Source organism: Strix aluco, chromosome 3 (genome assembly GCF_031877795.1).
Source record: "Strix aluco isolate bStrAlu1 chromosome 3, bStrAlu1.hap1, whole genome shotgun sequence".
Taxonomy (NCBI): domain Eukaryota; kingdom Metazoa; phylum Chordata; class Aves; order Strigiformes; family Strigidae; genus Strix; species Strix aluco.
Window position 1 is genome coordinate 42,875,456 of NC_133933.1, and position 25,324 is coordinate 42,900,779.

The window sequence follows — 25,324 nt, forward strand, 5'->3', positions numbered from 1 at the left end:
TCTCAGCCCCTCTCTGACGGTTGAAAAACCGCCGCGCGACCCGCCCCGCCCAGCGACCCGCCCCCAGGCGCCCACCCGCCAATGAGCAGGGGCTGAGGGCGGGGGAGGCCCCGCCCAGGGGTGACATCATCACCGGCCGCGCACCGTTCCCGCCTGTTTTCCCCCTCCCCGCAGGCCGGTTCCCGGGCGGGCGGGGCCTCGCCCCGCGCAGGCGCAGTTTGCCGGGGCCGGCGGCGCACCCGTTTCACTTACGTCAAAACAATTTACGACACCGCTGGCAGCTCCGGTTGCTGTGGAGTGGCTCTCGGTACCTCGCTGCAGCGCCCATCTTCCGCCCCGCTGAGCCCTGGACCCGCTAGAGGGTGAGAGCGGCGGGAGGCGCTTCTTCCCCGCGGGGCGGTTGGGGCACGGCCAGGGCCCGGCTCGCGGTGCGGCGGGGGGTCCCGGGGCACGGGCATTGTAGCGCGGCGGGCAGGCGTCCGGGGCGGGGAGGGAGGAAGGAAGGAAGAAAGAAAGGGAGGAGGGGGGTGTCTTTGCCTTCCCGCGGGCGCTCCCGGCCGGGCAGGGGAGCGGACTGTCGCTGGGGATTCTTGTTTTAAATAGTGAATGTCGTATTTTCTAATCCCGGTACCGTCTTCTTCAGCGGATGTAACGCGAACATTAAAACACTTCTCAGTTCTGTGTGCGGGAAGATCGCTGGTAGCTGTGCCTTAGTAACCAAGTGATGCAGTATCAGTCAGCTAACACTGGTCTTCGTCTCAGCCTGCTCACCTGTTTTTTTATTGCTTTCCAAGATTACTGAACGTCCAGGAAATTCCACTTTTCACATCATGGAGGCAGAACAGATTATGGAGGGACAGCCGCAGGTATTGCAAGAAAGGTTTTAGGTGGATAATGCTACTTGCATAAAAGAAACATTTTCACTTTGCTGACTGTGTGTTATTTTACAGGTTCCAGAAAATCCCCATTCTGAATACGGTCTCACTGAAAATGTAGAGGTAACAAAGACTTTGTTGCTGTAAAGTACCATGGAAGTCACATTCATGATCAATGGGAAAAATGTTGAGTCTCGAGTCTGATGTCAGTAAACATAATGTTTGCAAGAAAGTTAAATGAAAGTTAAATGTGCTGCTTCCATTATGCTAAATGGTACTGAAGTAAATAATGAACCTTTTAATGAGGTGGGGGTTTCTAGCAAGTGCCCTCTGATTGTTATCTACTCTATTGCTATCTATTACATATATATCTATATAATATATTATGCCACAAAAAGCCAGCCAGACGTTTATTACAGGGAGGGGAATAGGAGGAGTTGATGGCATTTCTATAGAAGTATGAAAAGGAGGAATTATCTTCATATTCTTGTCAAAAGAAATTTAGATTTGAATAATCTAGGCTATCTTTAATTACTTATGCTGAGAAAGAGTAGACAATCCATTCTCTCCACTGTTGGTAACAGTGTGGGTTAGAATAACAACTCTATGACATTTATGAAAGAAATGCCTTCAGTTTTCCTCCATTCTAAGCTCCTACTCTATGCTAAGTTTTTGCAGAAACTTTTCTTAAATGGCCTTTGTGACTCATCTCCCAGATAACTGCTTGTCAGTATGCCTCAACTTCCACTACAGACCCATAACACCTTGGATATGTTGGTCCCGTATCGGTAGATTCGTGTACATTGCGTTGAATATATTTGGTTTACTGGCAGTGGTGGGATATCCTTTTTTAACTACAGTTAATGATGTAAGATGATTCAGCACTTTTTGACCAAAAGGCACCTGGAAGCATTTTGTGTATGTTTTCTTTAAAGTGTCCATCTATACTTTAATAGAGCACGGTCTTCAACCTGAATTTCTTGTGCTTTTAGCATGTTATGTTAGAAGTGCATGCATACAGGAACCATTTAATTGAGACCACTCTTTTTAGTAGTCAATTCCTGTGTCAGTCGTACAGAATTTAAATCTCTGAATGCAAAAGCAGAAATAAAAATGAGATTGTGTGTCTTCTGTTTTAGAAAACTTACGACTTCCTAACATTGTTTCCCCAAAACATAAGAATTTAACAGAAGGCTCCTCTGGATGAGGTTTCTGTGGAAGGAAAAATACACACTTAAATTTTCTTAAAAGATGTAAAGAAGTTATTGTCATTGAACTGGAGAGAGATGGGCCCTTTGTTTGCCCTCACACTTCAAAGTAGATGTGACTGCTATTACTGATGTTCATTCACCTTTTTTTTTTTCTACTTCAGAGGATAGTAGAAAATGAGAAAATAAATGCAGAGAAAACGTCAAAGCAGAAGGTGGATCTTCAGTCATTACCCACACGTGCCTACTTGGATCAGACAGTTGTACCTATCTTGCTACAGGGACTTGCTGTTCTTGCAAAAGAGAGGTAAGATGCTTCAGTGTTCCTTCTGCTCTTAGGTAAAATGTAGGTCTCAAACTTGGGTGGTATGTCACCTTTCAGACCTCATGCACCAGACATGGGTTTGCTAGTTATAAGAAAGTCATTACAATAGGTTAATGAGCCTATGAATTGCTATGATTGACCATGCAGGACGGGTTCCTCACTTAGGTGCATATGGTGTGATAAGACTTATTGAATTTGTGGTCTCCCTGTGAGGTGTGCTACTGCAAAGATTGGAGGGAAAAATGTACTTTTTTATTAATGTTATAACATAATTCACCTTATAAAAGCAAGGCAAGAAGTTGTTCTAGTTTTGAACAAGACTTTTGTAGTGTGGAATTATGAAGAGTTCTGCTTGCCATATAAAAGACGAATTGGACCAGACATGCATCTTTGCCGGAGATTAAAACATTTTCTAAAGGATGAGGCTGACCCTGCACTGTCAACACAGTACGAAGCAAGCTGATAGTTTATTGAGTAAAGATTATGCAGTCAAGGTGTTCCAAACCAGTCAATGTAGAAGGGTATTCTTCAATAATAGCAAACAGTTGTTCATCTTATCCAAATTAATTTCTAGCCTTTTGGTGTATCTGAACTATTGGTGAGCCATCCTGCATGTAACCATTTCTCAATTTTGCTGAAAAAACATCATCAAAAGCTGGTATGAATGACCATAATCGCATGAATTATGGTCAGAACATATTACAGCCAGAACAACCATCACCCGTGTCTTAACCTCAGAAGGAGTTGTGGATTTGAACTGAATTGTACAGAGAGCTAAGTAGGTGGAAGGGCACCTCAGAAGGTGCACCCCATTTGTACACCTGAGCAGTGTGCAGATCTGCAGCTGACATCTGTGGGAGTTCTGCTGCAGACTGAATGTAAAACACAGCCTGAGGTGGATGCCCCACACTTACTGTCTGGATACTTGTGTTACAGAGAAACTTTATTTTTTTTTAAAACCTTTGTTCACTATGGAAGGAGCTGTTCTTCGTGGGAACTCATCACAGGAGTGAAACTGGAACATTAATAGAAGAGGTTGGGGAACATGTAGGGAAAAAATAGTGTCAAACTGGCTTTTCAGTTGAGCATATTAAAACCTCAGGGGTGAAAAAGCTGACTTACCAGCTCTGCTGTATAATCTGCTGCTTAAAATTGAACTGAAAAGTAACTAATGGATGCCGATTTCTTTTTTCTAAGGATTATAGAGATATTCAGGGAACAGCCCAGTACATCTGATGACTGTGCCTGGAATTCAGTAGAAATTAACATCCAGGATAATGAGCATATGGATAAATGACATATTTAGGAGGAGTCAACACAACTTTTGTCAGGTTTTGTAAGTCTCTTTGGAGTTCACTGAAGGAGTCAGCGAGTGCATGTAAAGGGGAATCCAGATGATACAGTCTGTTTAAATTTCCAAAAGATTTCTGGCACAGTCTTTCACTAAAAGCTTTTAAATAGTTAGTCGCTGTGGGATTAAAGGAAAAGCCTTTATATGGACAAGGAACTGATTGGAGGATGTGAGACAAAGTAGAAGTAAATGATGAGTTTTCACAGTAAAATGAGCTCAACACAGAATCCTGGAAAGGATCATTTATAACAGTTTGAAGAAGTGGCTGACAAAATTTGCTAATGATACAGAATAGGCTGGGGATGGTTTGTTTTCTGTTTGTGTGTTTGGTTTTTTTTTAAGTTGATTGTAAATAATTGCACAGGAACTTCATAAATTCAATGTGAAACTATGGAAGACTGCTATGAAAAATTGAAACTATGTCAAAAAGTGAAAGATTGAATACAAATAAACAGAAAATTATGCCCCTAGCAGGGTAATAAATACCCTAATACTAGTGACAAAATGAGAGATTCTGAGTTGACAATTACCCTTGTGAAAAAATATTTTTAAACTGTTAAAAGTATATGTCAATGCACTGCTTAATCAAAAATAAATTCTGAATGGTAGGATTTAGAAATCAAAGGGGTAAAAACAAGCATAATGCCACTATTTAAATTTATACTGTTCTTGTATTTTTAATACTGCGTGTAATTCCAATTCCCCTGTATCCTGGTAGAATGTTAAAAAGTAAGAAGAGTGACAAGGTGGTTGGAAGTATGGAGTGCTATCTGTATATGGAGTGTCTGAATAGATGATACCTAGAAAAGGCTTCTGTAAGAGAATGTATTAGGAATCTGTTAAATCACAAATAGCATAGAGATGATGAACTGGCATGGATTGTTTATCTCTTCTGATACAGTAATCAAATTAAGTGAAGCATGTAGCAAACTCATAATGAACAGAAGGAGGTGATCCTTCACAGGTCACATAATCAAGCTATGTAATTTTTTACCTCAGGTTGAGGACAATAACATTTTATTTGGGCTCAAGGCGCAACTGGTCAAAGTTGTAGAGGAATCCACCCAGGACTATTAAAGGTGCTAGCTCAGAAGTCTGGCACATGCTTGGAAGCCAAAAGGTGCATCCAGAGATACTTCTCTGGACCATCTTCTGTTTTTTTTAATGTTCTTTATAGGCATATTTGCTCACTGCCAGACTTTTGGTCTGATCCAGTGTGGAATACATAAATTTGTCATTTATTCTGTGGACAGAATCCAGATTAGGAGGATTCATGCACTGTAGCTAGAGGAGGTTTTTTGTAAAAAAATTTACACACTAAGGCCAGTGATTCAAAGTGTTTACTAATGACTACCTGCAAGTTACAGCACTTCTCAAACTTGAAGTTTTTGTTGATGTTTTATTGGAAATTTACAGGGTAACTCTAGGTAGTTGGTCATCCCTAAATCAATGCTTCTAAGTGTTTGGCAGGAGTTACGCTACTTTCAAGGGAAGGTGATTAGTTCTTCTTCAGCCACCTAGTTTCATGTAACAAAAATAATTGCTTTTGATTTACTTTTTTTCTTTACAGACCACCAAATCCCATCGAATTTCTAGCAGCATATCTTTTAAAAAACAAGTCACAATTTGAGGACCGAAATTAACTCCATAAAAATGAGGACAATTTGGCTGCTAGACTGAAATGCTTATTTGCCGCAATTTGTTCTCTGCTGTAAAAATCCTTTGGAACCATGATGTTGTCTTTCTTAATCGCACAATTTGCTTTACCTTTTGAGTTATTTAATAAAGAACACTTTACATTTAATATGTTCAGTTGTTTTAAACTAGCTATTAAGAGATTTCAAAATAAAGTACTGAAACTGCACTGCTGGACGAAAGTCTGAATAATTCCATGGGGCTACATCACCTGAATGCATGAACAGGGGAACAATTTATTATGGGAATCACATGTGTGATAATGTATATAATTTAATTTGATTTTATATAGCACCTTCCACATGTAATATGCCAAACAAATTAAAAGCAGTTAGAATTTACTTTGAGGAAGTATTGATTAAGGAGAGAGGACTTGCTGGGAAGTGGGTTTAGTTAAAACAAGCAATTAGATTCAGCAGCTGAACAGATCATCCTGCAGCCAGTGTCCAGTGTTTCAGACGTTTACATTAATGAGGTGTGCTGTTCAGCATTTGTCATTGATCTCCTGTCACTGGTCTGAGAGACTGAAATGTCATATGACTGTCTCAAAGCTTGCTTGTGTCTGTGCAAACCTCCAAGAGAAGCTGCTGCGGCCTGTGAATTGGTCTGGGGGATGTCGCCCAGAGAAGCGGGAGTGTATTGAAGGATGCACCCCCCCACTTCCTTGCGGTTGCATTCTCTGGACTCTTAGACAAGCCTCAGAGGGGCAGAGGTGTGCTGAGCTGGCCCCATCCTGTAGCCATTTGTGGCTCTGTTGTGTAGGCCAGACCCCATGCATGCATTGCTAATGAACTGACAGAGGCAAACGTTCCTGCCCTGAAGCTGGATGCAACAAAACCTGTGGGACCAGAGTTAAAAAAAGAAACTCGAGGCGAGCAGATGTGCTAATCATCAGATATGATGAACTTAAAAAGGCAGCAGAAAATTTTGCTCAGTGTGCATCCACCCTCGAAGCCAGATCTGTGTGCACCCACCACCAAAGAACTGAGGACCAAGGGGACGCCCTTGGATCCATGGTGGTGACTATTCTTGCAGCCCTATCCCGCATCCTTGCTTTATTTCTGTCTTTTCCTTCCATTCTGTCCTATCACTACCCCTCTTCACTTTTTTAATAATAAAAACCTGTTTTGGGTATACGGCATTTGACCTTGTTTGTGTCTTAATCTCGCTCTTGGGATCATATTGAAACCTCCCCCGACGCTGGATCGGGACAACTGGTGTGCTGGATTTAACTGAAACACATAATAAAGTTTGAAGGGACTTGCAGAGGTTCTGTAATTCAATTCTCTACTGCTACCCCTAGTTGGAGCATTCTTTCTCTGTCAAAGACAGAATCATTGAATAGCTCAAATTGGAAGGGACCCATAAGAATAGAGTCTCAACTCCCTGCTCCTTGCAGGACTACCTAAAATGAAACCGTGTGACTAAGAGCATCATCCAGATGCTCCCTGAACTCTTGACAGGCTTGGGGCCGTGACCACTTCCCTGGGGAGCCTCTTCCAGTGACTGACCACCCTCCCATTGAAGAACCTTTTCCTAATCCTACTCTACCCTGTAAAATATCATGTATTGTGGTTTTGGGTTTTTTTTTTTCCCCTTAGGTTTACTAAAACCTTTTTTTTTTTTTTTTTTTCCTTTTCCCCTTCTTAACCTCTTTTTCTGACCCCTTCTTTATTTTTCTTATAATCTCAGTTGGGGTAAAGGCCACAGCCCTTAGGGTACAATATAAGAAGCTGCAACAGAAGACTAGGGATCAGAAGAAAAAGATAGAATTAAGACAGTAAACAGTATGTTTTGAAAAAATACAAGCAAAGCTCTGAAAATACAAATATTGTAGCTGGAGAACTGGCTCACTAGGTTATTGGCAATGGGTAGAGGGACTAGATACAGCCCTCAGAATTCCTATTTTTGTTTTCTGAGACTTGTAACAAGAAGCATAATGAATGTTGTTCACTAGCACTGGATACTGGAATCCAGATTAAGCATAGCCCAGTTATTAATAGACCAGGAGAATGACCATAATTTGTTTGACAGTCACAGAAATGGTAAACTTGGTTTCCAACAGCTTCTCAACTAATCAAAATCCTAAAATTTTATTCAAAGAAACTTCAGTATTGCTATCCTACCATTCCCATCTCTATTCTGTGTTTCTTAGTTAATTGCTTTAATATAGCAAGCAGTTAAAACCTTGTAAATTAAATTCTTCGCTGCAACAAGGGTTTGAGGTTTTTTCTGTGTGACATTAAAGGCTGCATAATTTTTTTTGTAATTATGCATAAACTCACAGAAAAAGAGGACTCTTACTTGACTTGTTTCTTCGATGACTTAAAGATACACACTATTAGGTGGCCCACTACACATATAATATTTTCCCTTAGTTCTCTGACATCTACATGACTTTCCTATGGTAATCTGAGGATTTTTTTGTTTTAACTTTTTTTAACACAGCTTTTCTTCTTTAATAGCTTACATACATGGGTGTAAGAATGGTCAGAAGATAGATCCTTCAGAGGAAGGAACTTAGCTTTTCAATTGTCTGCTAACTTGCAGGGGCTGGAATGAGATCTGGCTGTTACTCCTAGTAGGAAGGCTCTCAGTATTTTACATATTTCCTAACACACTGAGGGAAACATTGAATTAGTGTAGCCCACGAGCAGTAATATTGGGGAACAAAAAAAACCTGAAAGAAACAGCAAACCCAAAACCAAGCCTAAAAAGCTCTATTTTGGAAAATGTACAGAAATTGTGGAATGAGATTACTAAATCTATTGCTTTGTGGTGAACAGTCTCCATCAAACGCTGACACTGAAAAAAGACACTGGAAGGATTTTAACAACTGTTTTGACTTTCTGGAATGAATAATAACTTTTAAGTGAAGACAAAGAGACACCAAAAAGACTTGGTACTGCTATTTTTATTGCTAAAGTGGCATTCTAAGGTTTCATCCATAAGTGACAACATTACAAGACTGTAAGAATTGATACACGTGGGGAAAAAAAAAAAAAAATCTATGCTGATCCCCAATTTCTATGTTGAAAATTTGTGCAAGACCATACAAAAAGAAGCATCTCAGCTATTAATCTTCCCTAGACAGAGCAATTTTCCTGTAATATATCACCATGCCTGAATTCAGAATACAATCAGATTTCTCAGTTTACAGCAACACCCTCCAGGCAGCTGCACAAAAGCTTGTCAACGTGGGGTTTCTGACAGCCCTTACATCAACCTAGGATCTCAAAGTATGAGTACCAGCCTTAATGTGAGCTGTCCTTACCAGGAGCATGCCACCTACTCAGCCGCTCGTGCTGCCATTTGGTATGTGGTGTCACCTGCTGTTGTCTTCCTGTCTAGGCTAGTTCCAGAGAATGAAAAAGCCATGTTCACAAGGTGATGATGTTAGAAGATTGACTACAGCAGCTTTTCTGGGCAGGTCCCTCCAAGAAAATAAGTTGAAATGTTACTAGCAGCAGTGAACTCACCAGCTCCAAGAAATAATTTTTAGCGATTCTTGTAAGGGTATGACAAGTCAAGAGGAAAAGTGCAACCATATTCCTTTACATGTTAAATTGGCTTCACCAATTAGGATCTGCTGCATAGAGAATATTCTGTAACAGGAAGAAGATAGCAAGTTACCATCTGAATAATCAGATCATATCTGAGTAGTCCAGTTCTCAAAGTTAGGGAAGTAATGATGAAGCCCAAATTTTCAAAGCATTTACTTGTTTTAAACTTTCCCCACTACAAACCAATGAAAATTCTGTGAAGAGACTTGACAGATGCTTGCTATCCTAATTTAATCCAGAAAGAAAGAAGTACGATTTTTCCACAGGAAACACCAGTTCTGAGGGCTTCAAGATAAATATATTTAATTTTCAAGTACAAATTAAAAGTGATTTTACATTTATAAAAATGAGGAATTCATCAATAAAATGGAGAATAGATGTAAAGGGCTACAAGTTATTAACAGATGTAGAATAAAAGCTTGAAGAAATAATTGAAATGGCAACTTTAGATGTATGACAGGCCACTGCCAAGTAACTGAAAGCCATTATCTCTTGATTCTTGAACCATTATTTTTCAGTTTTCTCCACACTACCCTAGGTATGTTCCGGAAGGGCAGTAAAATTAAGCAGAAAATAAAATGGAATACCTGGTTAACACCACAGCACACCTTCCAAGATGACTATTTTAGATCTAATATCCAGAAGTTACTATTCAGTAACTGTGAAAGAATTATGTATGACTCATATGCAGTATTTTGAAGTCTGCCTTTTTAAATGCTTCCACCATGAACGTTATCTTTTACCTTGAAAGGGACAGTGACAGAAGAAAGGATTTCCCACTAAAAGCAATTCTGATCAAAGGGTTCTAAATCCTCATATTCTGAAGCTTGTTACCACCTAGAAATACAGTTTGACTTGCCAAATCCTTTTTTTTGCACCTCTATCAAGGACTTTCTCCAAAATCAGTACAGGTCTTTGAGCTATTTTCTGAACTGCTGTCACTATTGTAAATGCACTCTGATCAAAAGAACTTCTCTCTCCCCATCAGACTTTCTAGAAATAAAACAGCTGCTTTCAAACAAATGAAAAATCTGATAAATTCTGAAAGATACAAGCAGCTGAAATCAGTAGGTTGGAAACATGAGAATTCCTATGCCTACCACGCTTGATAGAATACAGGTTTTGATTTATTCTTATCATTGTACAAATTATGTAACAAATTATTCTTAGCCAAGCCTTAGCTTGTGCTCCCTATTCTATTTCATAGTCTGAATTCATTTTAAGAGTGACTACATAGACTAGATCACAGAAGTACAGAATGCCAGCTGTTACAGAAAGAGGCATTTTACCATGACGAAAAAAGTATCAGCACCGCTTCTGCTAATGTTCCCTATTCAGTACAGTTTTAAGTGAGGACTTACAATGTAAATGCTGTCTAAATAATTATGGGGCAGTTTACAGCAATCCTAGTGCAACACTGTCTAGGAATGTGTCACATTCCTCTTCCCAACATGCTTTTATCTCTCTTCTCAAGTTTGCTTTGCAAGTGTGCATAATAAACCAGTTTTCTAAGAGGAGCCTAAATTCATAAAAGGCTGCTGAATGGTTGAGAAGTATCTATCTCCTGCAGAACATATGGCCTTCTTTTTTCTCTGGTGTACACTGAGGTATTTACAAGATGGATAATTACCCACTGATACTATCTCAGATGCTATTACATTATACAGGAAGTGGAGATATTTCCCTTGTAAGGATTATGAAGTTGTGGGGGGACACCTGCTTTTAACAGTAGAAGGAAAAACAGCGGGTTCCTCAGATGCAGAATGACAGTTTGTAATGAGAAAAACCTAGAGTAAACAGCTTCCTGAGAAGGGAGGAGACAGGAAGTGGACAATGTGAAAAGCATGATAGGAAAGAAGGCAAAATAAACCATGTGCAAGAGGACAACGAGAGCAAAAACCAAGAAAACATCAGACCTTGAAAGCTGGGCCAGCTGAAGACACATGCCACCCAAGCTGGGGACAGGATGTTTACTCAAGGAAAACCCTGCATACCAAGGGCACACTAACCAGCAAGTCACTCTTGCCACAATCTGCCTTCTTGCTTTTCTTCCAGGTAAGGAACAAACTGCCAACAGACATACATGTGTAACAGTGGTCTGTGCTTCAAGGGTAGGCTGACCTGGGGGACTATCCATGCATTGTGTCAACTCTCCCCTGCACATCAGAGAAGAATAACTGAAATAGTAGCTCTGAACAGGTTAAGTGCTCCTGTTACTTCTCCCTGTATAAAGAGCGCTCAGAAGAACTACAGACAAGGCAGGAGGATCTGCCAACCTAACCCATGCTTCACAGCATGAAAGTGCAGGCCAGTTTCTCAGCCTGTGGCTAGAACCTTTCATACCGCCATCTCCTGAGCACCAGGAAGCCCAGCACTGCCATCTTTTATTTAACTGAAGAGCTGCCAGCTTTTCTGTTTCTGCCTCTTTCATTTACATTACGTGGCACTAAGGGAATGCATCACCCACCCTTAAACAAAGAAACAATCCATGATCAGGAGGTGATCGTTAGATGTTTAAAAAGAAGAACCCACAAATCACTAAATGCTGCTGTTGTATGGTGTCCACCTGTGATAGGGAACAAAGAAAATACCCTACAGTCACCCTTGCCAGTGGAAACAGCAGAAATTCCTCCTGTAGTACTATGGATGACAAGCTTTGGCAGGAAAAGGCAGAAACTGAGAAGGATGTTCTCCAGCTTCACTGGGGTCTAGATCGAGAGTGCTAGTTGATAACAGAGAAGGACAGAGATTCACAGAAAAAAGGCTGCCACAGTGTTTGTGGCACGTGCCACAATCTAAGGAGTAGCAAAAAAGCCTGTGCTTTCTATGACCTGCTAACACTGAGCTGCAGTTGTTTCTCTGCACCTCTACGATGTTCACATTACATAAAGTAAAAACTTCATCCTAACCCACACTTAATCTAGGGGAGAAAAAACTACACACAAGAAAAGAAAGGTTAATGAGGAAAGCAAGGGAGAAGGAAACTTAAAAACGAAGCACAAGGAGAAAAGGGATCCAGCTGAAGAAGTACGCAACAACAACAAAAAAAGAAATATATTTAAGAAATTTTAAAAGGCAGGCTGAAGAGGAAAAAAACACTACATAAAGAAAGGTAGTAAACTCATAAGAAAATACTTATAAAATCTTTTTACTCATTAAACCATCTAGATTACCACTTGGAAGTTCCTACATTTTATTTTCATTGGCGGGGAAGTGCTTGGAGATGAAAGCTCATCCTCTAAATGGTAGAAAGGAATACTAGATAATTAAAAATTATTTTAACCTCCAGTTTCCCTAAGATGTTCCTCCTAGCAGCCTGCTCTAACTGTTCTTGGTGGACTGGGGGACTATGGTACATCAAAAACTTGAAACTGTATGCTGGCATGACCTTTTTTCTAAGTATATAATCACAACATTTATTTTTCCCCATGGAGTAAAATTTATCCTCTGCTGCATGTAGTCAACTTCTTTGAGGGATTAGTAGTCAGTTCAGGAACTATTCCCAGTACTGAAGTTTATGCAAAAGATTTGAGAGTTATGAGTATCACTACTGCCGATACAGTTTTATGTTAAAGCAGTTGGGCAGTTCTTCAGTCTAGGCAGAAGTTATAATCCATGTCAACCTTTTAAAACACACTATTTGTAAAATAACAATGGAATATTATAAGGATAGATAGAGCCATCAAGCCTGCATAAAACATTAGATATTTTCTGGGATAGTCACTCCCATTTCCTCATGACAACCTATTATAAGTATTATTAATTGGAGACTCCAGTCCTAATTGCCCCTCAGCCGCATTGGGAAGCCAGTGTCATGGGTGCAGAGGAGAATCCTAATAAAAATGCCATCAGCCATACCTCTGCAGCACGAGCCTTTTTGATCTTCAAGACATACTGCAAGTAATGTCTTTGTCCCCCCCATTTCCTTTGTTTTACTGTTAAAAAAAACCACCAGAAAACACAAAAGCTCTGTATTTTGCGTGCATTTATAACTGGCTGAAGGACTTTTTGAAGAATAAAATGACATAAGGGGAAGAAGGAGAATGTGTTTCCTGATCTGGCCCATATATTTTCCATCTCACAAAGCATCAGTCTGTCTTAATACCTTAATGGCTGCAGTCCCATATCTCTCTTGTTGTGGCTTCCCTCTCTCCTGGTTGCATCTCATACGTCAGTGGCTAAAACCGCTTATCCCTTCCCCCCTTTTGTACTGGCCATACTCCCCTTTCCGGTTCTGCCTTGTTAGTCAGTTCGAGCTATGCTTGATGTCTCCATGGCAGCCATCCATTCACCAAGCTAATAAAAAAAAATAAAGGGGTGGGGAAGGATTAAGCTGAGGAGAACCCGAGACTTCTACACAGATGTACTCCCACAGCCCTCGCTGCGTGCCACGGTACCAAAACCGTAACGGTACGGGCAGGGAGGCGTAGGAAAGGAGCTCAGAAATAAGGAGCTTCAGCCCAGCAAACTCCCTGTGCTCTCAGCCCCACACCGCCGCCTTTGGGAAACGATGCTCTGCCCCTCGAGCCCTCAACACCCGCACTGCTCCCACAGCCCGTACCGGCGAAGGGGGAACCAGAGGCGGCCCCGGCGGCCGCACCGTGTTCTCCTCACAGCAAGTGGGCAACCCCGGGCACCACACAGCTCCCGAGAACACCGCCCACCCTCACCTCCGGCCCGGCCTGGGAGGCAGGGGCCCGCCGCGCCGCGCCGGAAGGGGGGTGCAGGGCCCAGCCGCGCTTCCGCGCCCCGTAGCTGTTCCCGGACCCGCTGGGGGCGCGGGCGGGGGGGGGGGGGGGGGGGCGCCTGGCCGCTGCGCGGCCCCAGCGGCTGCACCGCGTGAGAGTAACCGCCAACGCACCCCGCGACCCGGGGCGGGGGGGGGGGGGGGGGGGGGGCGCGCGCGGGGCGGGGCGGGGCTCCCCCTCAGCCTCCGCTCACCCCCCCCTCCCCCCCGCGACCGGCCTCCCCTCATCTGACCTGCGCTCGTAATCTTCCCTTCCACCACGGAGACACAGCCCCGCCAATCAGCGAGGCCAGAAGCGATCGCCACGGCAACGCGGCCGGCCAATCCGAGAGGGACTCTCCTTCGAGCCCCGCCTTCTCCCCCCCTCCCCCCCGAGGCGGCGCCGCTCCATTCCGGGCTTGTCAAAGCGGTGGGCGGGAACGGCGCAGGAGGGCGGCCAATGGCGGAGAGGCTTTTGCTTTCGTGCCCAATGGGGGAGCGGCGCCTGTGCGGCCCCTAGTCCACGGGAGCCGAGCCGGGCCAAACCCAGTTGCTGCCGCGGCCTCCTTCTCTTCGCGCCCCCCCACCTGCCAGCGCGGAGTTGGCGGCGGCGGCGGCGGCGGCCTCGGGCTTTGTCCCCGCGCCCCCCCTCCGCGCCCCGCCTCGCGGGGCAACCGCCTGCGGCCGAGCCCGGCACCGCGCCCCCGGCCCGCGCCGCCCCGCCCGCCGCCTCCGCGCGCCCCCCTCCCGCTCGCCGCCCGCCCGCCCGCCCGGAGGCGCCGCCGGCAGCGCCGCCTCCGCCCGCGGGGCCCGGGCCGTGCCGGGGGAGGAGGGGGAGCAGCGCCGCCGCCGCGGCCGGGCCCGTCCCCCACCGCCTCCCCCGAACACCATAGGCGGCTCCGGCACCAAGATGTCCAACCGAGTGCTCTGCCGGGAGGCCAGCCACGCCGGCAGCTGGTACACAGCCTCAGGTACCGGCGCCGCGGCCCGCAGCGCCGCGGGGGGCGGGGGCTGAATCAGCACTTTCCGCCGCCGGGGCCGCGGCCGGTACCGGGCGCGGGGAGGGGCCGTCGGCTCCGCCCCCGCCGGCGCGGCCGGCACATGGCAGACGAAGGAGGGAGGGAGGGAAGCGGGGGGGAGCTGGGGACCGCGGCCCTCCCGGCCCCGGTGGGCGGGTGGGGGTCTGGGGTCTGGGCGGCTGCCGGGCCCGGCTCGGCTGCCGGCGGAGAGTGGCCCGGGAAGCCGGTGGGGCGGGCAGAGCTGGGGAGGGGGGGGGGCCGCTGTGCAGCCGGTGGCCGTAGCCTGCGTCTCGGGGAGCCGAGCACAGCCGCCTGCCGCCGCGGGACCCCCGGGCCGGGCCCCTGCAGCGGGGCCTCTCGCCGCAAAACCGGTGTTTGAGCGTGGCCAGGGCTCGATCGGCCCCTCCGGTGTCGCTCCTTGTGTGGCGGCCCCCGCTCTAGAGACGCGCCCTGCTGCGGCTTCCCGTCTCACGGCAGCGGCGGCAAAGCCAGCCTGTGCCTTGTGCCTCGCACCGAATATTGCACTTCCTCGATGTGAGAGCACACGAACGGATTTCGGTATTTTGGAGTGCTCTTGTGGTTGTGTTTTTTTTTTTTTCCTCCCTGAGAGAATACAGGATGTCTGGGGTGTTTTGCAGGGTTTAGAAGGCAGGTGATGGGGTGTGGGGGTGAAATAAGGTTTATTTCACTTCTTGTAGTCCAAGATGAGCTTCTGTCTTCCAGAGTGCTTTGTCTAGTAGTAGTGGAAAGTTATAAAGCAGTAATACAGAATGGGCTCTGTCCATTTAAAAATGTAGTATTTGTAGAAAAAGAATAGAAGGAAGCTGTGGTGCATTGGAGGGAGGGCTACCACTCCCCTTGACCTCCCCCAAAAAGACAAAAAAAACCCTGTAATAATGGCTTGATAGCACATATGTTTGGAAACAGCTTTTGTTGCCTTTTGGGGCAGAACTGTGCTGTTATGGATGGGATGCATGTTTGTATTTCCGGAGCTGTTAACAAGGAGGCTTGTAAGGGATGGTCTTTTACTGGCCTCAGGAGTAAAGATCATTACAAAACTGCAGGCGAACAAACTTCGATGAACAAGAGGCTGTTGTAAAGAATAGTTCAGAGGGATGGGGAAGGATACAGCTTAAAAAAGAGATGCATTCAGGATCCTAAACTGACACTTAAGTAGAACTAGATGTGAAGAGTCATACACTTCTCTTGGCTATAATAGGTTTCCCCTCTTCTCCACAAGTTAATGAACAAGGTATGAGGCAAAAATTGAAAGGGAAGAACAGAAATACAGGGTGGAGGGAACGGAGGAAGAGGCGGATTGTGCGATAAGTAGCTGGGCTTCAAATGGTGGGTAGACAATTCTGAGACAACAATAGAGGATGATTGTTCTTCTTCCGAGTTTAATATTCCAAACATACTTGTCGTGTCCATTACAAAACTGGTCTCAAATCTTCATTTAGTGTCAACAGCTTGCAGTTAGTTTTTTCCAACGGTCTAGAAAGGTAGGTTTACAGAAAGCAAACAAAATCATGTCAAAGGTATAGATTTAAACACATGCAAGCCATCAAAACATTGAAGCTTGGTGGTAACACTTCCCAGCTTGCTTGTGCTATTTATATTTTCATTTATGAATAAGGCAGAAAATTAATTTGCGATGTGGAATGGCTAGATGACCTTACACTTAAATTTTGTAGTTTGTTTGATATTGGACTTCATACTAAGTTACTGCTGAATACTTGCAAATAGGAATATTTTTTTTCATAATTAAGAGGCATAGATGTTCTCTTTTCTATAAAAATTAAATGCATAATTTTGTTAGACTATACCCTGCTAAGTCTGTGTGACTAGTTTGGCCAGTACTACTTCTCTGTAATAGGACATCCAAAAGCGTGTTGCTCCTGTTGCTTTTGGGTAGCCCTCTGGTTATTGCTTATTGAGGAGGTGTGGGATGGTTGCCCAGACACTTAAACTGTATGAAAAAAAACCCAAACTGAATCATGTTGTAACAAGTTATGGTGACTGTACTTTTGAAAAGTTAAATTGTAACTGTTACAGTGTGTATGGTGGGGGGAAGTGGTTGGTGTTGCATAGGCTGGAGTTTTGGGAAGTGTGTTTTGTCTTCCTTTGTAGGATTTTCCTTAAACAAAAGAGCATTATCTATGTCTCTTATAGAACTATCTTGTGCTGTTTACATAGTATGTGAGGGTAGGAATTCTCCCTGTTCAGCAAGACAGGGACTACCTGGTTTTTGTCGCTTGGAAGCTCATTTTTGTGTGCCATTTAGGAGGATCCATGAAAACTCAAGAGCAAACAACTGGGGACCAAGAGGGTATGTGTTCATCGTAGACTTAACTTAAAATCTTCCTGTATTTTAGGTCAAACTCACGTCAGCTGCTATTTCAAACTTGTAACATAGGCTTGTTTCCTCATTTATACTACTTGAAGAAAGTCTGAATTTTACCACATGGTTTCAACCTGCATAGTTTAAAGGGTGGAGCTGAGGCAGGAATTAGAGTTTGAATTGTGATAGTTCTTCAGTGTGTTCTCGCGATTCTCCGGGGATTGTGTTGTCAGGTCCTCCTACCTACTCTTTGTGCTTGCCGTCTCAGCCCAGAAACGATTTGCTGGGTTATATATAAACTGGTTAGCATTTAAGCTTCCAGTTTCCTGAAAACAGCTCTCTTTCTACAGATCTGAGTTTGATTGCATGGGGCAAACAGATGCCCTGGAAACCCTCACCCTGCTCCAAAATTAAGATGACCCTGTCTGAAAGGGTAATGAGAAACATGATTTTTGAAGGATGTGTTCAAGATCATTATGTCTGAAAGCATTCTGAAGAGGCTATGTGAGGATGAGGTTTTTAAGTGGCAGTCTATCCCCAGGTGCCTAGTACCTGAGGGTAAAATGTCAACAAAACATCTAGGATGATGCATGGTGTCCTGGAGCGGGTGGCTAAAAAAATGGTATCTGCAAGATCTGGCTGTAGAAGTCAGCCCTGGGGAAGAAGGGCCGAAGTCAGCTGAGGGAGAAGAGGACAAACAATGGATCCAGAATCCATGCAAACTAGCTTTTGTGGCCACATTTTATTCTAAAACTGGGTTAGCTGGCTCCTCTATGCTCCAGGAGTGGAAGTAATATCAGAGGTGAAGCCATAACCAAGTAAGAGGGAGCTACTACTCTTCATGGAGGGTCAGTGTAATGTATATAAGAAGGTTTAGTAGAAACGTCACCTCTTGTCTTTAGAGACTGCTCATTTCTAGGGGTCAGCAATTGCTTCAGCTGAAAGTAGACCCTCGCTCCCCTATTTTCTCCAGCTGTGGGATATGCACTGCTTAGGTTCTGCCTTGGAAAATATAAACATGCACTACATTCTAGTGTGAATACATCACCTAATTGTGTGATGCTAATTAATGTTTTAGAGCAGGTGAAAATGGCTATGCAATTACACTCATCCAGACATGTTCACATCTAACTATAAACAACTTTGTTGTTAGTGGAAGGAAGGTGAGGTCCCAGGCAGCAAGCTTGCTGCTTCCTACTCAATGAAGCTGAGAAGAGGGGCAGAAGGGGACGATGGGCTTCATGGAGGTGTTAGCATTTAACCTCCCATGTGTTCTTCATCCATAATGTGCTGTTCTAAAGAAAAGTTTAAAAAGCAAGTTCCTTAAGTTTGTGTGGTTGAGTATGAAAAATTTGACCAAAATTATCATCATGTCTTCTCCTCTAGAATCTTTGGTGTGGGGAAGTTCACATTCGTTCCACGTGAGTCCGTGTAGCATCTTATTGGACTTTAGATGTGGACCAGTGGAGCATTTGTCTGGCAGCAAACTAACAATGAAGTCACTTTGGTTAGTTGTTCCTTCTCCTACTTAGGAGCAGCACTGAATATGGGAAGCTTTACAACTGAGCTTCCAAACTGAAATAGTGCTATGACCATTGCTAATAGTAGGCCACTGGTCTAAATAACCTGTTTTTTTACTTGCAGACCTTGATCTATATGTCTGCTTTTAAAAAAGTTTAAAATGGTATGTGCCATGCCATTGCTTCTGTAGACTAGCAGTCTGGTGCATGGTGGCCGCTAAAAACACTTGCAAAAATGAGATAGAGGCATACCATGTAAATAAAAGTATCACCTTGTTGCACTGCTGTCATGTAGATTGTTTTTAAAAAAAAAAAGTGTCACTGTTGTGTGGTGAAAAATATTACACTCTGATTTATTTTTGGAAAAAAGTCCCTCTCCTGCTGGGTTAATTCAACCACCTAGCATCCAGACCTCTTGAGAAATTGATTTTGACCAGTAGGGGGAAGAGGAACATTAAGGACAACCTGAAACAAAAATGGCATAATTTTCCGTGACTGAATGCACGATAGATACATTCCTAGATACAAAAGAAGCATCTGAAATATAACAGGAATGACAGGCTATCCCGAGCACAGACTATTTGCAGGATGGGGTGTGGATGCTCTCTCCTGATTTACTCCTCCATGTGAGTAGATTCTGTAAGTGCTGGGCAGTTCGGTGGGGAATCAATCCATACATTCCTGAAATGGCAATAAATATTAGCGTATGTGCATCTCTTCTCCTGTATAGCATGCCATTGCAAGTAAGATGTCACACATTAGGGCGCTTAACATGCCTTATTCACTGGCAGCTGGCCTGCCTTGCCTGGCTTCTGGAAGTGCTAATTGAATACTGTACCACTCTTCATTAACACGTTTGATAAGACTTCTTGTCTCAACTTTTCCCCAGTCAGTGGCATGCTGATACAGACAAAACACAAAGATTTTTATTAAGCTATTCCAAATCACAGGAGTAAAATTGCATTGAGAGTGTGTGTGAATAGCAATACCACATGATCTAAAAACTTGTCCTGCGAAGCGAGTTTGTCATTGTATTAGGTGTGGCTTCTATCTCTGTTTTCCTTGACTAAGCCACAGTGGTCAGAGGTGTGCTTTCTGGTAGCCTGTGCCAAGTCGTTTGAACTAGGAGAACCTTAATTTCTATATGCTTATTGATGCAAATGTGAGTTGGCAGAGTAATTGCTGCGCTGACTTGAAAGGACATTGCGCTTATTGTCTTCAGAGCTGTTTTTTATGATAGGCCAAGTAAATGGTCTGTCTCCACATAAATGTTTGAAGAGACTTTAAATTTTGTGGTACTCTTTTGTTCAGAGTTGGTTTTCTGTTGCCCTGGCTTGTAAGAGAACCCCAAAGGAGGTAGACACTGACATCTTGTTGCTAGCATTTGTAAGGATTAAGCTTCTAACTTGTTTGGACAAGAAACACCAGAACCTCCGAATAACTGGCTGTCATGCAGCCAGGGGTGTTCAGACCTTGTCTGTTGGGCTGAGGTCTGCGTAATGGTGTCTAGGTCAGCTGGAAAGGGTAATACTTAGAAGAACTTCCACAGATCAGAAAATAAATGAAAAGGCAGTTGTGTGCCATGAATGATCTGTTTCAAAATGATGTTTCTCTCAAAGTTGGCCACTATTTCAGCATGTTTGCAGCCTCCTCTATTCCTCTGGAATCCCCAATAAGATCTGCATTTATGTTTTTTTTACTGCCTTTGTACCAAATACTGATTTTTCTGATGCCAAAACCCACTAACTCTCTGTTAATAGTTCTTTGAGGTAGCCAGCTTCAACATGCAATAGCAGTGTGATTCTGAGATAGTACAGCTTTTCTCACTTGCACCTTCTGGGGCTTGAGGGCCCTGGAGAGTGACATGAAAGTGATCATTTTAATGAATAGTGATGTAATCTCAGCATTTGTGTGCTTGTTGGCATGAGCTGGAACTTCTCATCAGCATCAGAGAAAGTGTGTACATCAGTTACAGCTGTTTCTGCTCTGCCATGGTGTTGCTGAATATGTGTAATCTGTTCACCACGCCTGCTGCCCACGGTGTCTGAGGGCAAACACTGCTGCTGGGATGCCTTTCACTGGCCCTCAGAGTGGCTGCATCCTACCTTAGAGCAGAAACCCTTCTCTGTAGTGTGTTGGATCTGAGTCTCTGCAGCAGCTGAAGTGGCTAGAAGGAAATAATGTGTGCAACCTTGTGTGTTGTTAGACTATGAATGCAGACGAGGAGTTGAGGAAGATGGTCGCTGTATCATAAAAGAGTCTTTTTATGAAAGTGCTTAACTCTGGTGTGCCAAGATGTTCTTCAGAATTGGAATACCTTATCACAGCTCATTCATAAATGTGATATACAAGTAATGAATCACCGTGGTGTTTGTAGATGGTCACAGACAAATGGATCCAGGAAAAATGTAAAAAGTGTGTGAGGGTCACGGAAATGAGAGAAAGTTTTGACCTGATCTGTGTGGTAGTGAAAGGAGCTTTCTGCAGTAGCAGGATAATTAATGTACTGATCATGAAATCTTAATGTTGTGACGTTAGCTGGAGCATTGCAAATACAGCTATTAGGGTAAGTTCTTACCTTCCAATCTGTGAACAACTAATCATAGCATCTTGCAAATTTAGAAAGTATTTGCTTTGCAATGTTAAGTAGTAAATGTAATGTTTCTTGCCCTTTAGTCTTCTATCTTTTTTAGACATTTTATGGGGAAAGTGGCTGTGTTATTGCTGGCTCATTTATGAATTATAGAACACAGTATTTATATGCAGGCTGTATTATTTAACATTGTATACTGTAAAAGTATACTGGAATAATTTAAAATACAATTTGCTGGCTATTATTTTTAGCTGAATCACTTAGTCAGAATCAAGATACTCCAAGTAAAGAATGTAGATTCAGCTTTTACTGTACAACTGGAACTGAAAAACAGCTTTACATTTGGTGCCGTCCTGGTATTATTAAAATAGGCCTGCAAGTACCACTTAGTGAATACTTTCACAAATTCAGGCTACATTTAGCATGTATGAGAGCCAAAATCACTTTCTCGGAGCTATAAAACAGAAGGTCATTTGTTCGAATCTCTGAATGACCTAACTGCTAAGGTATTTTGTAAAGCTAGGTAGGTGCATGTTGGTTGATATTCTTAGAGTGGCATTATAGATTATTTATTTTCTAATAACTTTCAGTAAGGAAATTAAAGAGCTAGTGGAATACTAGATAACTGGAACATGCAAGTGAGAACTGCCACCAAAGCAGATTTCAATGTTTCTGTTGTGGCTTCGGTTTTTTATTTTCCCCCATTCAAGCGTTACCTGCTGTTTTATGTTCATCTTACAATCTGTATAATAGGAGCTTATGTAGCATCAGTGTAGTCTTTATTTGTATCTGATTTTTTTTTTTCCCCCCAGTCCTATAGTTTGCATAAGTAAATTTCTGCCTCACTTACAGGCTGATTTCACCATTTCATCAATATTCAGTATTGGAAGAGAGTATATGCTAGCAGTAGAGAATGTGCCCATCAGCATGAGTTGTTGGAAATCATCGTCTATTCCCAGCAAATCCTAGTCTCTGCATAGATAAAACTTGTTCTTCATTCAAGGATTTGGCTTTTGTGGCAATGAGAAACAGATTTTTTTCAAGTGGGGTGTGTGTGCTTTAAAACAATCTTTATACTTGCTGCAGTTTTAACTAAGAAGAGAAACTAGTTAGTCCTCTGCCATGTTTCAGGACAATTGAATGAAATGTTTTGGATTCACCTTCAAAGTTGTGGAGAGAGGAGTTCCCTTGTTTCCAGTTACTAAACTAATTTAATTGTGTGCCAGCCCCCAAGGTTTCACTGTTGCTTACCTTGACTTTTCTAACACCCTACAAGAATAAAGACTTTCTTACTTCTTAGTACATATGCTGTAATACTTATTACAAGTATTTTCGATGTGTAGACTACTTCATCAATGGGTAAAGATAGTTAAAAGATAAAAGGAGTAAGGCTCAGAAAAAAATGTTGGCTCCTATAGGGTAGGAGACATGCTTAGGCAAGTAAAAGCTGTCAAGTAGAAGTGTGAAAGCTGGCAACTGTAGTATTACTGTCATTGTGCTCCAGTATTACTTGCATTGCTGCAAGTGCTGTACATGTGTGACCAAGGGAGACCTAAGCAGTTTTCCCTGGTGCTGCTCTGAATTTGGGTTGAGGCTTATGCTCTTCCAGTAAAAAAAAAAAATTCACTGAGACAGGATTCAGAGCAAGTACTGCATCTTCCCTACCGATCTGAAAAGTGGATTTTGCACTAGTAACGGTGGCTGCTGGGACAGGAGCAAGTTCCAAATATATTATGTTGTCACTTGGCGTACAAACACTTCAGCCTCATGGCATGAGGTGAGCTTGGCTGTGGAAAGAATGTGCTGGTTTGGCTTAACCCACAAAGCCTGGACCACGACAGCTGTAAATTGAGGTGATGAACCTAAGCATGTGACTACCAGATGTCTTTACGTTATTATTCATTGGGTAACACTGACATGGATTTAATGTGGAAGGCTTTCTTCTTACTAACTGTAGTGCTTTGTGAGGGGATAATGACTGTAAAAATAATTTATCCTTTTAGGCAAGATATTTGAATAAATGCTGCCTATAGGTGTATCCATAAATTTGTTTGGGGGAGACTTGGTCTGTGCTTGCAATTATTTTTAATTTGGCATAACTTCTGCAGGTTTCCAAAACAAAACAGGATGTGAAATATCCATAGATAACGTCAACATTCTTTAGTTACATACCTATATTTATACCTTACTTCATAGGATTGAAATGCAGATCTTAATGTTATGTGCTTCTGTGAAGCTCATATTTTGGCACTTAATCTTCCTTTAATCAATAAAAGGTCTGATCTTACAGTATTAAAGTGTATTGATTGTTGCAACCATAAAGCTTTCTGTCCTTCTGTCTGGGCTAGCCTTAAAAACCCTGTTGTGCTCATCCTGCCAACTTTCTCAAGCTGGGCTTTCCACCTGTGGCTGGAGGAGCAGGGACCTCTCCTACTTGCCACCACTGTGGGAGGAGCTATTCCTTACCCATGCTTGTTGGTTTAGGAGATGAATATTTACTGCCATTATCTCAGTGACTATTTGCAAAGACTTTCTTTCAGTTTACCTTAACTTACATATGAACAGAACTTACTTTTGGAGCTCTTCATGAAGAAGCTTCTCATCTCCTATAACACCATTCCATATGACAGAGTGTATCTACTGTGATAATGTGGGTTTATTTATATTTTGTATCTCCAATTCAAATATTTTGACTTCGGCCTTAAGCATTGTCATGTCTGAGAAACTGTAAGAAAAATTTCTCTAAACACTTCAACAAAAAGTTTATGCTAATTTGATAACAAGAAAATTACAGTTTTAGAATATCCCCCTTAAAGTATTAAGCATAGGAAGCTGCAGGTAGGCTATATTCCAGTCAGTTCACATGGGTGCTGTTTGATTATTTTTTTATTTGGTTTTTTTACTTTAGCTAAAAGGTCAAGTGGATATGTTGTACTCTCCATTCATTCTTTCTTTCTGTTAGTCCTTTGGAGAAAGAGATTTACATGTTTATTAAAATAGTACAAATAAGAATCAGTTGAAATGGAAATTTACATTAAGTCAGAGTTAATGATTTAAAAAGGCACCTTGTAGTTGCATTAAAGGGAAAAAAATCTGAAACCAGTTGTGTTATCTGGTCCTTAAGTAAGCACTGGCAGAAGTTTCATCCCTTGGGTCGTACAGATCTGTTATTTTACTGCCTCTAGGAAAAAAATGTTACTTTGTCAGAGTGTGTGTCTGTAATAGCAGACTAAGCAAACCTGGGTGTCTTAATCTGCTACTACATTGTAAGATCAGAAGTTTTGGCCAGATTTGAACAGTCATATGGAATTTTCAGGAAATTACCAGAGATTCTGAACTTTGTCTTAAACTGTTCAGCAAGTTACCCGATTTGTCTTAACCAAAGACAAATCGCCTTAACCACCTTCTTAATCAAACACATTGCTAAAGAAGGGATGGAGGAAGGCCAAGCACTGTGCCTTGTTGGAGAAGAGAGTCCCAAGGCTGTCTCGCTTTGCTTGAGAGATTCTGGCCCTTCTGCTGTTGTGCTGCCTGTGGATCATCTTTGAGGAGAAGGGGTCAGGGGAGGTAGAGTCATGTTTTGTGTCATGCTCTGGGTAATAGGTGTTTGGAAAAAAAAAAAAAAAAATCTGCTCTCCTAGAGAGCTTCATTTAGAAAATACTTAATCCTTTTACATACTTCGGGAGAGTTAGGAAGTCAATTTTTTTGAAGTGATTTGTGTCTTCACTCTGAAGTATATAAAAAATGAAAGTTGTAAGACTGTATTAGAATACATTTTTGTTAGTCGCCTAGTACGTTAGAAAGAGGATGGAAATAGAGATCTATTTATTTTTACTTGGCTTTCCCAACAGCCGCCATTTTCTAAGATGTCATTATCCTTATCTCTACTGCATGTCTCTGCCGTTTGTAATTTCCCCAAGCAACAGAAGCAGCAGAACAAAATTGGTGTGTGTTTTTTGGGTTTTTTTTTGTTACAATTTCACCATTTCACAAAGTCGCTGTATTACAGGAGTGACAGTGGCTAATCAGTGTCACACTTCTGCCTTGTTAGAGCTGCAGACAGCAGCTAAGGCACTCAAGGTGATTGTAGACTCAGGGAAACTGCAT

General features: G+C 42.8%; 2 protein-coding genes and 1 long non-coding RNA gene across 3 annotated transcripts in view; 2 read left to right on the forward strand and 1 right to left on the reverse strand.

Annotated features, from left to right (window-relative positions):
- Positions 1 to 206: 206 nt before the first annotated feature.
- Positions 207 to 5,623, forward strand: DPY30 (dpy-30 histone methyltransferase complex regulatory subunit). Its single transcript, XM_074818313.1, has 5 exons — positions 207 to 362; positions 795 to 866; positions 951 to 998; positions 2,248 to 2,390; positions 5,330 to 5,623. The coding sequence occupies exons 2-5, from the start codon at positions 831 to 833 to the stop codon at positions 5,400 to 5,402; spliced, it is 300 nt and encodes a 99-aa protein (XP_074674414.1). The 5' UTR covers positions 207 to 362; positions 795 to 830; the 3' UTR covers positions 5,403 to 5,623.
- A 2,727-nt stretch (positions 5,624 to 8,350) lies between these two features.
- LOC141920849 (uncharacterized) lies at positions 8,351 to 14,454 on the reverse strand. The gene is made up of 2 exons (XR_012622471.1): positions 13,998 to 14,454; positions 8,351 to 13,313 (listed from the first exon to the last, which is right to left on the reverse strand). It is a non-coding gene; the product is annotated as an uncharacterized LOC141920849 (long non-coding RNA).
- Positions 14,455 to 14,527: 73 nt separating this feature from the next.
- Positions 14,528 to 25,324, forward strand: part of MEMO1 (mediator of cell motility 1) — a 29,728-nt gene continuing 18,931 nt past the window's right edge. Inside the window, exon 1 of the mRNA XM_074818315.1 lies at positions 14,528 to 14,714. Coding sequence (XP_074674416.1) covers positions 14,654 to 14,714 — 61 coding nt within the window. The 5' untranslated portion in view covers positions 14,528 to 14,653. The remainder of the gene's footprint in view (positions 14,715 to 25,324) is intronic.

Excerpts from the sequence above, each read along its gene's own strand:
- DPY30 (XM_074818313.1), top strand. The coding sequence starts at position 831 with ATGGAGGCAGAACAGATTATGGAGGGACAGCCGCAG. Across the intron at positions 867-950 it reads TTATGGAGGGACAGCCGCAG|GTTCCAGAAAATCCCCATTC; the intron begins GTATTGCAAGAA and ends GTTATTTTACAG. Across the intron at positions 2,391-5,329 it reads GCTGTTCTTGCAAAAGAGAG|ACCACCAAATCCCATCGAAT; the intron begins GTAAGATGCTTC and ends TTTTCTTTACAG.